General features: G+C 40.6%; 2 protein-coding genes across 4 annotated transcripts in view; one reads left to right on the top strand and one right to left on the bottom strand.

Annotated features, from left to right (window-relative positions):
* Positions 1-1,072: 1,072 nt before the first annotated feature.
* On the top strand, positions 1,073-3,006 carry LOC105830980 (smad nuclear-interacting protein 1). The gene is made up of 2 exons (XM_012670761.3): positions 1,073-2,312; positions 2,591-3,006. Exon 1 carries the CDS (start codon positions 1,356-1,358, stop codon positions 2,310-2,312), a length of 957 nt encoding a protein of 318 aa, XP_012526215.1. The 5' UTR covers positions 1,073-1,355; the 3' UTR covers positions 2,591-3,006.
* LOC105830979 (proto-oncogene tyrosine-protein kinase ROS) overlaps positions 2,995-16,113 on the bottom strand; it is a 39,139-nt gene continuing 26,020 nt past the window's right edge. For 2 of the 3 annotated variants that reach the window (XM_036285335.1, XM_036285337.1), the window contains 15 exons: positions 15,798-16,037; positions 14,748-14,895; positions 13,389-13,897; positions 12,875-13,164; positions 12,404-12,754; positions 11,887-12,190; positions 11,327-11,650; positions 10,547-11,148; positions 9,750-10,406; positions 8,128-9,542; positions 7,533-7,958; positions 7,166-7,386; positions 6,523-6,993; positions 6,037-6,400; positions 2,995-4,864 (listed from right to left, as the gene is read on the bottom strand). In XM_036285335.1, the coding sequence (XP_036141228.1) occupies positions 3,993-4,864; positions 6,037-6,400; positions 6,523-6,993; positions 7,166-7,386; positions 7,533-7,958; positions 8,128-9,542; positions 9,750-10,406; positions 10,547-11,148; positions 11,327-11,650; positions 11,887-12,190; positions 12,404-12,754; positions 12,875-13,164; positions 13,389-13,897; positions 14,748-14,895; positions 15,798-16,037 (7,194 nt within the window). In that variant the 3' untranslated portion in view covers positions 2,995-3,992. The remainder of the gene's footprint in view (positions 4,865-6,036; positions 6,401-6,522; positions 6,994-7,165; positions 7,387-7,532; positions 7,959-8,127; positions 9,543-9,749; positions 10,407-10,546; positions 11,149-11,326; positions 11,651-11,886; positions 12,191-12,403; positions 12,755-12,874; positions 13,165-13,388; positions 13,898-14,747; positions 14,896-15,797; positions 16,038-16,113) is intronic. The other variant, XM_036285336.1, reaches the window with a different exon arrangement.

The raw sequence follows: 16,113 nt of genomic DNA, 5'->3' as shown, positions 1-16,113 counted from the left end.
TAATTATAGTAAATATAAACATAACAGAAAGAGGTCTTTTTATATAGAGAACTCTCGCATGCAGGACGCGACAAATTTAGCCATTCACACAAATCATTCTCGCTTTCCCGACGATGCCGTCGTTTTCTCATACGCGCCACGTGCGCAGGACGGTTAGTCGGAAATTTCGCTTAGATGTTGCTCCGGTTGCCCGGAAAGAACATATATAAAGTATCGATATTTTATATCGAATCAAAGTGAAATCCTTATAATATTGATATACCAATATATTGATGAAAAATGTATCGATATTAGAGAATATTGTCGGGTTGTTATTCCTATTGTACGAAAATCCAGAGTGAAACAAAACTCACGTAGCTATCGCAACCGATCATAGACGTAAAAAAAGCGCAGTAATGGAAACATAATGATTGCACACGTGTTTTTTTTGACTTTGGATTTTTGCGCAATGAAATACAAGTGTCTTTTTGACACGTATTTTAAATGTAAGGATTATTCCATAACAAATTTTATAACAATGCGCATCCTCTTTTAGGTGATCCTTTAAAGTGATACGTTCTCTGACAATTAAAGTGAACATAAACTATACATATAGCCAATGTACAGGTTCTCGATTTTTTATCGTAAGGCTCGTTTCTACCAACGTAGATTAACTTTAATCTCGGTTTAACTTACTTGTTATCTCATTCTAGTTCCAAAAATTAGAACGAGATAAAAAGTAAGTTAATCCAAGATTAAAGTTAATCTACGTTGATAGAAATGGGCCTTAAGCTCTCGCAAAAGCTTAATATATTGTCATTTCGTTTGCTTTTATTATCTTCTCGCTCGTTCTCGCTGGTTCTCGTTGAGAATCTAGAGATTGGCAAGTTTATTTCCACTTTGTCAGAAGCCGTATAGTAATTAAAAATAATGTAAAAGCGGACCGCGTAATACCTCTCCCGATTTTGATTTATATCGAATCAATTTATTCCATACGGTGCGATGTTGAAATTTAAAGTATCGATATAAAATATCGAATATCGAATAGCCAGTGTATCGATATTTCCAAGTGTCGATACAAATTCTTACTGGTTGTCGCTTGTTGTCGCTTATGGCGGCGCGCAAGGTTCTTTGGTGTAAGTTTCTATCGTAAGCCCATAGAAAATCGAAAGATTGGATCGCGTCGGATTCTTTCGACAATCCGCAGCACCAAGAACGTTAGTACGCCGTCGTCGATGTACCGTTGTCACGCGTGTGCGACGTCACGGCCTATCACGGTTTCGCTGTGTTGATTTAACCAAGCGAGTTAGGTTAGGTTGTCATTCGACGGTTACTCCTTGACTTGGGACGCGGCTGGTGAAATACACTTGGAAAGTATGTCGAATTGGCGGTCGAGCCGCGGCAACGCGGCGGATCGACGGGACATGCATAAGAATAACCGGGAGAACAGGCGCGAGAACAGGAGCAACGAGGGTCACAGGGAGCAATCGCAGAGAAGTAGGGACAGGGATCATCGAGACGATCGCTCCAGGCGCGATTACTCCAGACAGGAGTATGATGAGAAGCAGAACGACAGGCGGAAGCACGAAAGATCGCCGTTGAGGCGGGATAACAGTCATCCCAGGGGGCACAGGGAACGCAATGACAGGAGCAGAAGTAGGGACCGGAGAAACTTCGATGCTTCTGGCGGCAGAAGACGTGGCGATCAGCACCATCAGCAGCAACACAGCAGGCAGAGGCAGCGAAGTCCGGAGGAGACGAGAATGAAGAGGGAGGTTTCCCCGGAATGGGGAAAGTCGAAAGAGGAAGTAACCGTGAAACAGGAGAAAGAGAAGCCCAGCTTCGAACTGTCGGGGAAACTGACGGAGGACGCAAACACCGTCAACGGGGTGGTCATCAAGTACTCCGAGCCGTTGGATGCCAAGAAACCCAAGCGTCGATGGAGACTGTATCCGTTCAAGGGCGAGAAGGCGCTGCCTACATTGTACATACACCGGCAGTCGGCATATCTTATGGGCAGAGATCGCAAGGTGGCTGACATACCCCTAGATCATCCCTCGTGTTCCAAGCAACATGCTGCTCTGCAGTATCGTTTAATTTCCTACCAGAAGGAAGATGGCTTTGAGGGCAGAAGAATACGACCGTATATTATTGACTTGGAGTCTGCCAATGGCACCTTTGTAAATAATGTAAAATTAGAACCAAGGAAGTATCATGAATTATTGGAAAAGGATGTGATACGGTTTGGCTTTAGTACCAGAGAGTATGTTCTGTTGCACGAACACAGCAAGGACGATTCCTTCGATGACGACGTACCTCTTACAAATACTTAGGCAAGTAATTTTTTATTATATGTATATTATTACATTATATACTTATAAAATTGAACAAGTTAGTCTACTGTAAACTGAATATATTTAAAGAAATATTCATTAAGATTCAAATAATAAATATTTTGGAATTATAAAGCTAATATTTTTTTCTTGTTAATTCTACAATATAATGAGATTCAAAATTCGTAGCACTTTTAGTTTTTTTTATTATACGTAACTGTGATATGACTTCTTCTCTGCATAATCTAAAATATATTTAAATATTTTTTTAATTTTAGGAACTTAATTCCAATAGGAAAAAAATATCTAGAGACGAACATATATGAAGACTGAGGAGAATGGAGATCAAGCTGTGAGAATCAAGAGGAAGTATCAAGAGGTCTGTCAAGAGGAAAAGTCAATGTATATATGTGTAGATACAAAGTCTTATTAATAATTTTTAATTAATCTTTTAAACTCTTGAGAGTTTTAAAAATATAGTATAATGCATATATATATATAAATAAAATAGCAACTTTCGAAAATTTGTGACTTGTCGAAATATATCAGATCTGAAATTCACTTGTTTAAAAGAGAAGTAGTATCTCGTTTTGTATATTTTTCTGTGACATTAGTTTGATACCTTAATAGAGTTTGTGAGACATGTACGTAACTTGTAGGATAAAAATCATTAAAACCCTGATGTTTATTATTTATAATGTATTATTTACAATTACTTAATTGTATAGTATTCACTGATCCACAATTTCTTTTCTTATAAAGCTTATAATTCTTACTTATAATTCTTACAAAATTTCAAGTATAGTCAGTCCATTGGAATAAACTTTGCAAGATTTTATACATCCTAATTTATCTTTTCAATACAATTACACGTATACTTTCATTAAAACTACGCAGAAAACTTAACAATCTTATATTGATTTCCATATTCGCTAATTATCGTCAAACATGAAATTTGTACAATGAACAGTGAACAAGTTTCACAGATTTTCGTCAATAAATACATTACTTAAAATCGCAAATATATATAAAGTTAAATTATATATATACATATACATATATATATATATATATATATATATATATATATGTGTATGTATGTATGTATTTCACATTCTCTATCAACATTATTTCTACATTAAATAACAGTTTCGCGATTGTGACTAAAATTGCATGATTTATATGTTCCGAAACGATCTGCCATATTTGCCTGACAAATTTTTTAGTATAAAAGTTTATGTATATACACTAAAATGGCAGTTTAAAGCTATTCTCAATACCCCCCGTTCCGCGCATTCTTCTCCTTTTATCTTCTTCATATATGAAATATTTGAACATTATTTGTAATAAGCAGAGCTCAATGTTTAATATATTTAAGGCACCGCGTTAGGACAAGAAAAAAAAACAAAATTTGAGCAAAATCGTATCGACTGTCTCGAGTAATTTTTTACAAGCTACAAGGCAAATCTATCCGGATAGTTTCTGGACGAGAACAGATTTACTATGAGAGCATTACAAAAATAATTGCATCAAAAAATAGTATATGTGATATAAAAATCTACTATCATTTTATAAATATTGAATTGCCTCAAAATTTATGTCACTCAAGCACGGAAGCGAACTTGTGCGAGTCTTGCTTATCTTTATACGAAGCGTACGAATCTTTAGATTTGCCACGATTCACGATCCATTCACTCTAACAGCGTCTGTGTTTATATTTGTATACGTGACGATATTGCTCCCGTCTTCGACGACGGGCGTCTGCCGCAATAGATTCAGCAACGCGCTGTTTATCACGAGCGGTATGTTCGCCTTGCCGTTCTGCAAGTTCGAATGAGTCCTCTGGACCTTCGGCAATGTACTCTTCGTTACTGCGCTCTCGCTCGTAGGCACTTCCCCGTTCACGGCGACGATGTTGCTCTTCAGGCACGGAAGGGCCGTCTGCGAATTGATCAGGGACGAACTGGGACGCGTGGACGGCGCCAGGCTATGCGAGCTGCAGCTTTTATCCTCGATGCTCGCCTCGGAGCCCCTTCGCTCGCTCAAACTGGTCTTATACTTCCGCTGACCATTCAAGGACGAGAAGGAGTCCCTTTTCAACGTCGCCTTCGCGATCGAGTTCACTGATTTTGAACTGTCCAAAGTGTTGCATTTCTCCGGCATTCCCGACCCCGTGCCCTTTCGATCTGGTAAGTTTAGACTGGCGATCGACGATCTCTTGTACAGCTTTCTGTCAGACTGTTTCCGTTCCTCTATCGAACGTTCCTTATGCTCTTCCGTGGTCTCCGTGGGCAGGCTGCTTTTGCGATCGTGACTCGCGGAACTCATCCTGCTTATATTCGCCAGGTTCTGATCCGAGATGTGAATCGAGCGAGGTACTTCGTAACCGTTCGCAGGGTTCTCCCTTAAGACGATGTCTTCGTTGTCTGCTAATAATTCTAGATACTTTGGAGCCTCGCCGGATTGCTGGCCGACCGTAGCGTTATTCGAGTTCTGCAGGAAAGGTTGCATGTCTCGGCTCCCTTCCGAGCTACTGGACTTCCAGGAGTTCCCTATACAAAGTAACACGCACGATTAACAGCAAAGTAACTGAGTCTTCCCTGATAAAAAGCATTTTTCAAAATTTATATATAAATTTAAGATTTTTTCACAATTTCCGAATAATTTTACTTTATAAAAAATTTCTCAGATTTTTTATTACGAATTGAAATACTTTTTGGAAATGCTAAGAAACCTTGCATCTCTTTTTTCAAATTCTTAAAATGTGTATAACTTCTGATATATTTTAAAGTTTCAAAGATTTCTCCTTCTATAATTTTCTACGAAAACTTACGAAAAATCTAAAAAAGTTTAGGATATTTTTTCAGAAGTTCTTATGAATTTAAAATATAGAAAATTCTTCAAAATATTATGAGATATGAGATTTTTTTTCATTATAGAGTTGTTAACTTATTGATCGCAGAAATTGCGAGTCTTATGGATGCACACAGATTAATTGTGATGATTTTGAAAGATACGTCCGATGAAAAGTGAAAAAGTCGTATCTTCTGTAAGATGATAGTGTAGAGAGGCAGATGATGTTTGTTAAAACCTACCTGAATTGTTATGATTCTGATTCTCGTCAGCAAAGTAAGCCATGTTAGACACGCCTGCAAGCATGAGCCATGCAATGATCAATATGTATTCAAGCAGATAGAGTAATATTCCAATACATTTTAGGGATTGAAGAAGTTTCAATGGCAGAACGGATTTTGTCGCATGATTTGACAAGTCATGCGAATGTACGCGAAACATGCTTATTTCTCGTGTTGCAGGAAAAACAATCGGAATCAAAGAAGAAATCTTATTGTATAACAATTCGCGAAGAATTTCTTCATTTTTAAACATTCATAATTTTCGAAACAACGAAAAACTTTTTATTCTTATATATGTATAATATTGTAATTTTTCTCGGTCTGTGAATTCCATTGTGTTTACGTTTCCCGAGAAACACACCTTGCACAGTTAATACATTGTATGTAAATGACGTATTATGTGCAAATTTTTATAATAGCCGACTAACATACTACTAGAATGAATGATTGGTGTATGTATCATTTTATGTAATGCCGGGAAGTAAAAAAAAAGTTGTATAATTTTAATCGACATTCTATATGGATTGGCAAAGATTCCTCGCTCCATGCAGAGTGGTAATGCGCGCGAGTAAGGATCAATGTTAATTCACCTCTTCGTGCCAAGTAGTGCCCGGCGTGTACCGGGCTCAGCACCGCGTCCTCTATGTGACCTCTCAGGACGACGATGCTCTCGAGACAAATCTTAAAGCTCGGCCTAGCATCCGCTGCGCTCCAGCAGCGCAGCATCAGCTGGTGCAACGTCGGCGGGCAGTTGAGGGGTTTCGGCAGCCTGCCGCCCGCACGCACGTAGTGCAACACCTCGAGATTGTTCCTCGCGGGATAGGGCTGCTGGCCCAGCGACGTAATTTCCCACATTAACACCCCGAACGCCCAGACGTCGCTCTGTGAGGTGAATACCCCGTCCACTAAAGATTCCGGTGCCATCCAGCGAACGGGGAGCAGACCTTCTCCTTCCTGAAATTTTAGCAATGAGAAACTCGTTTACTTGAGTCATCGTGTCCATTTCGGGACATATAAAAGTGAAAGGAAACAGTTTACAAAGTTTTCCCCAGCTTTTTTCCAAAGTCCGTGTTTACCTTGCGATAATAATCATTCTTATAAATATCCCTGGCTAGTCCGAAGTCGCCGATCTTCACGACGCGGTTTTCACGATCTCTCGCGGACACCAGACAATTTCGACACGCGAGATCTCTGTGCACGAAGTGCAACTCCTCCAGGTAGCGACAGCCTCGCGCGACGTCCTCGCACATCGCGAGCAGATCCTGCAGACGCAGAGCGTGCGAGTCCGTGGGCTGCAAGGACCGACTCTCCCTCAGGTAGCTCAACAGATCGCCGGCCTCCATTAGCTCCAGCACGAGTAACGGAGGATCCGTATCCAGGCAGACGCCTAGTAACCTCAGGACGTGTTTGTGGCGAAAATGACTCATGAGACGGGCTTCTTGCAAAAATTCCGTCTTTTCTTGCGAAGATGCGTCCTTTCGTAGCATCTTTATGGCGACGGGCGTTATGCCCGGCCCCTCTAAATCCTTGGCGTTTCCTTGAAATACCTGTCAAACGTTGAAAAGGTTGGTTCACTCTAAATCACATCAAAGCCTGTAATTCATTTTTGTCTTAACTTAGCTCGACAAGGACTCAAGCTCTTTATTATTTATCTTTTAGCCCTTTAAAATCGTAATCTCTATAGATTACATAATTTTTTATGCTGGAATTAGATCTTACCTTTCCGAATGCGCCGCTGCCTAAGAACTTCGTTAGCGTGATTTGCTCTTGCCTGATTTTGGGTAGTGCAGAATCGTCCGGATCATTTTGCAGCGTAGAAGCGTAAAGTGCGTTAGATTGAACGAAGTTGCCACGAGGAATCTCGCGGAGGGTTGCTAATTCGACATCGGAGACTATCGGAGGCAAAACCGTCTTCTTGTCTTCTTTTCGCTGTCGATACACTGTTGAACAATATTACAATATACTTGTCTACGTATCACGTATTTCCACGTAATTAAATTGTCTTTTACTTTAACAAGTTTAATTTCTTTTTTTTAAGTTTATTCTATCGAAATTAATTTTTGAAAGCCCGTACAGGTATACTTACAGCAGAAAAAATAGCAAAAGCCCACCAGCATTATGATGATACCGATCGCGATGAGACCCAACATAAGTGGTAGATGCTGTTGCGTGGCCAGTATTCCTCCGGCGGAATCCGTCAGGTCAACGACCTCGCTCGATCTACTCCAAGCACCGAAACCGTAGGCATTTTTGGCTTGCACGCGAAACTGGTACTTCTGATCCACGTCCCCAGGAATTATCCAGTAATTGTCCGTTCCATTATAATACAAATTCCAGTTCTCGTTTTCCTTGTTTTCGTCGTCTTGCTTGTTGTTGTCGCTTACAACCAACCCCTCCAGTCGATACAACGTCACCTGCGAGCCATGAGCTTGCGCGGGTTCCCAGTTTAATTGATACACCGAATTCCGGAATCTCGTTACCACAGGCACCCCTGGAGCGCTCGGCACGTCACCTTTGTCATACAGAATACGGTTTTTAATTCACTTTGCTTTACAACAATATACTTACTTCTATTTAAAAAAGAAACTTCATTAATTCTATTTATTATTTTTATAATGATAAAACCTTTCGCGTTTACGATTAACACAAGATATTAATAATGCCACGATCGTTTCGCTTACCGAGCGTTTGGAATGTAAATCTCCCATCAGACGGCCACACAAAGTCCTCTTTATACGTGGGATATCTCAGCCTCAAGCGGAACTTGTACAAAGTACGCGGCTGCAAGCCTTCTACGCGGTACATCACTTGGTCCTTGTTCACTTCAACGTGTCGTGCGATCTGCCACTCCTCCATCGCAACGTCCTTGTACTCCAATATGTAACGGATGGTCAGATTGACGCTCGGGACCCAAGAGATGTTTATGCCATTTACGCTGACCCCGTTCATCGTCAGGTTGTTCGGCTCCGAGTACATGCGGATGCGTTGGCTGCGGCTCTCGTTGTAGAAGTCGTTGTAATTGGCGGGATACACGCGTACGTACACCAAATACTCCTGTCCTGGCAGCAACGATTGCAACGTCGTGAAAAATCTGCCGTTCGTCGTGAACACGGGATCCTTGATCAGCTGCTCGCCCTTCTGCCGCACGCCATTCTGCCTGAGGACTGACCTCCAGTGCACCTCGTAGTACACAACCGCGGAGTTCAGCAACCTGGGTGGCATCCAATAGACCGCCAGGTCCGTCGGCGTGAGAACCTGAACCGTGACGTTCTCCGGCATGCTCGGCCTCCCCGCGCTAGTCTTCAGCACCACATCCGTGCCGAATTCCGGTTTCATCGACAGCAAATCGGCGTAGAAATTGCTCAATGCCAGCTTCAGCCTGTATTCCGTGAATGGTTTTAAATTCTGGATTTCGTGATACCTCTTGTACGTCTGCACCCTGGTCTCCTCGCACGTAATAGGTTCGTTCTTCGAGCAACGAGATACGTGAATGGTGTACAGCGTGGTGGGTAGACTATACTTTTGACAACCGTACTCGGGACTTGGCTGCGGAAGACTGACGACGATGCTGTTCGCCGTTTCGCTCACCCTCGCGACACTGTAGCCTGTTTGACGGGGTATCAGGCACATCGCGGTGGGATAGGGCTGCAGAGATTTACCGAGGGCTCTGATTCGCCGTACATTAGGCAGGTAAAAGCTCTTTACTTCCGGTTTGGACGCATTTTCTTTGTTCGTCGTGAAAGAATGCTCCTTCCTCAAGAAATAGATTTGGTCCTTCGTTTCGTTGGACCAGTAAATGTTCATTTTGTCAACCGTGAGAAAGGCTGTGAGAGTGGCTGTTTTAAAACTTGCCCTTAACACTACATTGCACGCACAACCGGAAATATCAGCCACGTTTAAGTGCCCGTCCGATATCCAATAAATCATCGGTTTCTGAATATTGGTTTTATCAATTGTCAGTGTGGACACTTGTGATGGCTTATATGGGCAGGTACACGTGCTATCATTATTTTTGAAAAAGTATTGCACATTTTTCCCCTCGAGATCCGACTGCATTATTGTATTTGCCTCATTTGCCTCGATCCAATATAAAGATCTGGAAAATAATTGTATTTGTCTCTAATTACTTTAAAATATTATTTTAACATAAATATAATAGAAAATATTTCTTTCTTCACACAATTTTATGCTTTTTTTTATCCCGCAAGTTATTGTCTTAATTACAATAGTTAGCATATTAAAAAATAACTGCAACTATATAATTGAATAATATATAGGACTAATTTACGGATAATTAACTTACCCTAGAGACGGCAGCATATCTAAAATCGGAATACGTCCTCCTCTTCTTAAGATATTGTCGTACTTTACTATGCCTGCCTGCCACATTGTTAAATCTAATCTCATGATGTAGCTGCTACTGATTGTCCAAGGCTCGTCTTTGCTGTATTCTTGTTCCACCCAGTACAAATGTCTTGCTACCCAATCGATGCAGAGGCTGTGCGCGGTATTATTCAGAGCGAGTATTTTCGTCGCATTGGCTCCATTCATTTCTGACGTCACGAGTTCCCGCATCTCGCTGATCCAGTAAATCTTATTCTCCGCCGTCAGGTAATTCACCTCAGTCGCGATGTGCCTGGTGAGCGTGTAGTTGATTTCTCTGTCCAGGTCCGATATCTTCACAGCCTCCGCCGTGGCGACCAGTAATTCGGGCACCGGATTCTCGTACGTGGTCGACACGTTGATGGGATCCGTGTAAGGACCAGCTCCGATCTCAGTATGCGCTCGTACTTTGAAATAATAAGTCGTGTTGGGCCTTAGATTGTGCACCGTGAATTTCCGTTCCGTAGCTGGGATGCTGCAGTCGTCGCAGATTGACATTTTCTTCTGGTTCTCGATGAACCAACCCTGGACCGTGTATCCTTGGATTACTCCATTTGTAAACTCAGGTTGATCCCATCTGTAAGGGAAATAAGAAAATAAGACTTTAACGTTTCTATTCCTCGCGAATCTGTAAATCCGTGTGTGCGCGCGTGTGTGTGTGTGTAAGATATACAATAAAAAAATGAGAGTATGCAGGTGGGATTCTAAATTCTTTACCTAAAAATCACAAAAATGTCAATGTCCATGCTTAGAATTTTTTTGTAGAATTCCACGAACGCTCTGGGGGACGTTGGCTGGGTCGGCACGCTCTGTGGAGATCTCAAAATTTTCCGAGAGTGATGCGCCGTCTCCCAGTAAGTGAATGCCTTCACGGTGACCTCGAGGACGGAATATGGCAGAATCTGATCCGAGTTATTGTAGGGCATCGTCGTTTCAATAGTAATTTCCGGATTTGAATTTGTATTGATGTAATCCGCGAATTTCACCTCGTAGAAAACTGTGCCGTAGTTGATGTTCTTCACGGGATCCCATGATATGTTGAAGTTCCTCCAGGTCCCTTCGACTCGTATGCTATCGAGATCGACTGCATTCGGTAGAACCACCACGGTTTCCGACGTTAAATTTTTCGGGTACTGATGAAGCGCCGGGTCCATAACAGCCACCATGTACAAGCCGGATAAAGTGATCCCGTTGATCACGGCGGTGTTCTGACCGAAGAGATCGCCGATCACCGCGTTTCTGTCGTCCTGCAGCCACAGCAGGTGTTCGGAAAAATAGCACAGGGGTCCTTGCATATTTGGATGTTGCAATGCAGAAACCTTAAATTAAAAATTTATTGTAATACTTCTATATATTCTTATTCTTATTTTTTTATTATTTATTTTATTTGATTATTAATTAATTGTATATTACTGAAGAATAATTAGAGTTCTTGAAGAGATCTATAAGTTTATTATTTGAAATACTTATAATAATCAATTAAATGCATGAAATAACCTTTTCTGGAATGATTTTACGATTCATTGGAATTTTTTCGGACGTAGGTGCACGATAGACGATGGACCCACTTTCGTAGCTTCGAACGATCCAATAAACGTATCTGTTTTCGGTATCGAGAGTTAATCCCATCACTTGCTTGCCATTGAAAATTTCATCCAAATGATAGTATCTCCTATCTTGTCCGTTCAATCGCGCAACTTCCACGGCATGGCCAGTGGACCAATATAAATACGCCTCGAGAGAGTCGATCATGAGCTCTTTCACGATTGCTAAGATAGACATCGGTTCTTGCTGAGATCCGTTCAGGTTTGCTCTTGTTATCTGCCGAAAATAATACATACAATATAAAATATAAAAAAACATGGAAATTTTATAGCCAAATGTTCAAATAATAGAATTTTTTATTGTAGTAATAAATATATTTTGCATGAAATATTTTCCTGCAATCTTAAAAATACCGACAAATATAAAAAATAAAATAAAATTTAGTAGTTAATTTAGTTTAAACTGAAAAACCAAGGCATTTGAATTAAAGATAAATATCTAATTATATTTACAATCTGCTGTTTTGGATTTGCCCAGTATAGTTTTTTTGATATCCAGTCGACGGCAACGCTTCCCACCGAATGTATATTGAGCTTCATCTTCTGATGACTGCTAACATTGTAACGATACAGCGCGGAATTATTTCCCACTATGTACAGTACGTCCTTGTACCAACTAACGTCGACAATATGAAATTCGTTCTCGGACTCCTTTAAAATCGCTTTGTTAACGAGCGTGTCGATGTTTTCGCCGGTTACATCGCTCCTCAAAATCCCTTCGTTCGACGACCACAAGATAGACGCATATGAACCATTTCTAAATGTATAATTTTATTTAATTAATAATTGAGATAATTAGAGCAAAGTAAAAAACATTTTTCTTAGCACAAATCATGTTAAGTTTTAATGAAAAATAGAAAAGTAATCGAAGAATTAGAAAAAATAAAAAATCTCTCAAGTGAGCCTCTGAATATCAAATTTATTATTTATTTGTTAAATTCTGCTAAATAAAATTATTTATTGTCGTTACCTTAAGGTTCGCCCTCGGAACTCTGTGGACCACGGCCCTCTGCCGGCACTCGTATAAGCCGCGGCTTTGATCGCGTATTCCGATCTCTCTCGTAAATTATGAACGGTATGAGACGACCCGGCGATACCTTTCTGATGGACAGTCTCGCCAGTAGATTCGTCCTTGATTTCGAGCACGTACGACCAGTTTTGCCAGGCGCCTTTTCCCTGGCCGCCCAGTAAATGAGGAGCTTGCCACGAAACCTTTGCCCTTTCCGCCCCTAGAACGGCTTGCACTCCCGTCGGTGGATTCACCGGGACGGGAACTGGTTGACTTGCATTCATCAACACGGTCACGAAGGAGGTGTCGGACCTGGAGAAGAGAACGTTGTTATTAGCGTAGGTTTTATTGAGTGTAACGAATTATTTAATAAAACGTCAAATTTTCGGATAAAATTTTTTCAGGAAATTTTTTTAGAAGAAAATGCATTACTTGTCAGGATAGGAATTGTGGAAGTATCTGTTTTGGCCAGCGTGATAGCCTTCGGTAAGGACCTCGTCGCCATTGGTCCAGTAAAATAATCCGTTTGCCATAGCCAGAGAAACAACATTGGTGAATTTTGGCTTCTGCGTATTGGGGCGAAGATTAACAACCTCGCGACCATCCAACGACACGGATATTACTGTGTTATTAGTGTGGTAAGGAACGAGTAATCGGAAATTCGTATGATCTACCGTGAAAGCACCCAAATGAGCATCTTCGAGAATTAAATATGGGGGAACCTAGAAAAAGAGTATCAGTTTTTAGAAAAATAATTGTATATTTTATTATAATATATCGATATCTCGTGACAAAACAATTTTAAGAATTATTATTTTCTTTAAAGAAAAAGTAAAGAAGTAAATTGTCATTTGGAAAAGCACATTAAAGTCAATCAATTTTAAATATACGAAAAATTAGCGCCTCTTAGCTGGAAAAAAAAAATACAAATGAAAATAATCGGCACCTCGTGCTTCACGCCGTTGCTGATGTCGGCCAAATCTAATCTGAACAGTCCCGCTTTAGTGACCCAGAACAGATATCCATTGTAAGGATCGACCTCGATATGCGAGGGCCGGGTTGGAATTCCAGCCATGGCCACGGTCAAACTTTTGCCATCCAGATTGCACCTGGTTATCTGCCACGTCTTAGCGTTGTGTGTCACTTCACCTAAGACGTACAGGTGAAGATTTAGCCAGTCGACGGATAGGCTCAATGGTCTGAAGTTCATTACGTCGGGGCTCAGTATGGCCTTCGGTATGGCCTTCTGCATGGATTGCCCGGTGATCAAAGTTCGATATACGTAACCCGTCGAGATGGAAACGAATAACTGTGAGGACGCCACGTGTATCGCAACTCCGTAGATCACACTCTCGGTCTCGTATACGACGCTGGGCTCGTCCAACATATCGGCGCCCTGTTTCATTACCGTATGCTTACCACCGAGGATGAGAATCGGTTGTTGAGTGTCCTTAACTAAAATTAATTTTATTAATCAATCTAGAAATTTAAATTTAAAAATTGTAGATATATAATTACGAAGTTTGGCAATTGATTATCGATGCCTTGAAGTAAACAATATAAAAATTAAAAACCATAAAATTTCCAACCATTTGAGTGCAGCGTCTGTATCTTTTCGACAGAGAATGATTTATATTCTTTCACTGTTAAAAGATTCTCTCTTTCTTAAAAATTAAATTATTATCATGTGCGACAGAATTCTTCTTAAATATATGTGATGAAGCAAAAGTATAAAGCCAATAAAATGTGTCGAAATTAAGACATTTGAGAAAACTGTTTTATGCAAAAGTTGTAGGATTTCAACAAATGCATCAAATAACGAAACCTTCTATTTGATGGTTATGAATTGAAGTGAAGATCTCTTGAAGTGAATTTAAAAAATTTTAATGCAAATCTCTATTATTTTTAATTCAATATTCGTGTAACTGACATCGAGATTGGTTTAAAATACTATAATAAAATCTTTTTTGTCAAATACCATAGTTTCCGAATAATCAGTTGACACGGTTCAGGTATCGTCATTATCTAAGATGTATCGCATGGAGATAGGTCAGTCGCATTTACACCTCGTGTATGTTACGTGTGTGTACCAACAGAGATAAGAACTCTAAAATGTGTCACGTCCGTAATATTTAATGATGTCAAATCCTCAAATACTCGGCTGAACTTTATTAACTCAATCGTATCGAAAGGAGTTGTACCGCAGTGAAAGGACCGTATATTTTGTATGAAATTTTTTCTCAAATGCCTTAATCTCATCGGTTCCGTATTCTTTCCTTATCTTATTCATTTTTTTTCTACGTACCGGTAGGTTCCGGAGTTGTAGAAATATAAATAGTTGCGGGCGGACCCTCGCCGACGCTATTTCTCATGGTCACGTTGACAGAATAATTCTGATTAGGTTTGAGGTTTTGAAACATGTAGTGATCGGTATTCTCGGAGACTGGAATATCCTGTCAATAGAATATAACGTATATCGTACAGGTCGTAAAACGCACCTATCGAATCCCTTGCTAGGAAGTAGATAAGCAGTAGGGAAAATATAACTGAACGCCATGCCAGAAACTTTCGCAGATGATCTGGTTCGTGCAAGTCGTCAGACTAACGTTAGAGGGGCAATATAATTAACGAAGATGCGATAGGTATTAAAGCAATGGGCGTGCAATCGAAGATAAAAGAGATTTTACATATGATTTATCAAATCTATTTTTTTCACAATAAAGTAATTGAACTTATATTTGTATAAATAAGAGAATAAATTTTTTAAATATTTTCAAGAACTTTTATTATTGAATACGTGCATAATGAGTAATATTCATGCGTCAAAGCGTTTCTCCATTCTCTACAAGTCAATTAGTACGCAACATAAAAAGCAAGAAAGGTGGGGAATAAAATTCACTGGCTTCAATTCTTAGCACATCATGTGTCAAGTATTTAAATGTCAAATATTTTTTACGCCGCAGCGTAGCAAACATCTTAAGCACAGCATCTCAAAGTATACCACGATTGAAACTCAATTAACCCAGCCAATGAATTTTCTTCGGGCGGGATAACGGAGTCTACCTTGCAGAACCAGCTGTATGTATAATACATACATTGCTCTTTTGCGAACAACAGTTAGATTATTACAGCAAAGCGTGACGACGCCGACGCGCTTTGTGGGCGCGCGGAAAATGTCGGCTGTGAGGGTGCGCATTGCAGTTGATAGAAAAGAAGGTGCGCTTGTGTGCACACGGTAGAAGTAGACGCGAGAGACACGTGTGCGGTGTCGGTGCGTAAAATGTAGTATATCCGCAGCATAAGCTGCGGCACACACAGACTCTAGAACTATATACGATTCTGGCGTGGCGTGTACCTTAATAAGCGGTGGTTCAACCCCTTGCAGACGCAGGACATAGGACAAAAGTGGCCCGTTCGGAAATGGGCCCGGTTCCCAAGACACAGAGACGCGGTAGCTGTCTACCGCCGCCGCTCTTACAATTACCGGTGCTGATGTCGGTAGACCTGCCGGTCGCGTTAATATTACCACGCTCGGCGCTGAGATGATCGGCTCTGGATTGTGCTGCGACGATTTCAGGAGCAGCGCTACGCGAAACTGCAAACGCCAGCGAGTTTTTTTTGTTTTTTCATGAGCAAGCGAATAGGGAAGGAAACGGCTCAATACAGTTTAA

This window comes from Monomorium pharaonis, chromosome 4, assembly GCF_013373865.1.
Source record: "Monomorium pharaonis isolate MP-MQ-018 chromosome 4, ASM1337386v2, whole genome shotgun sequence".
NCBI lineage: Eukaryota > Metazoa > Arthropoda > Insecta > Hymenoptera > Formicidae > Monomorium > Monomorium pharaonis.
This window is presented reverse-complemented; position numbering and strand designations above follow the sequence as displayed.

What these genes read in the sequence shown, in the direction of transcription:
- LOC105830980 (XM_012670761.3), top strand. Translation starts at nt 1,356, where the DNA reads ATGTCGAATTGGCGGTCGAGCCGCGGCAACGCGGCGGATCGACGGGAC.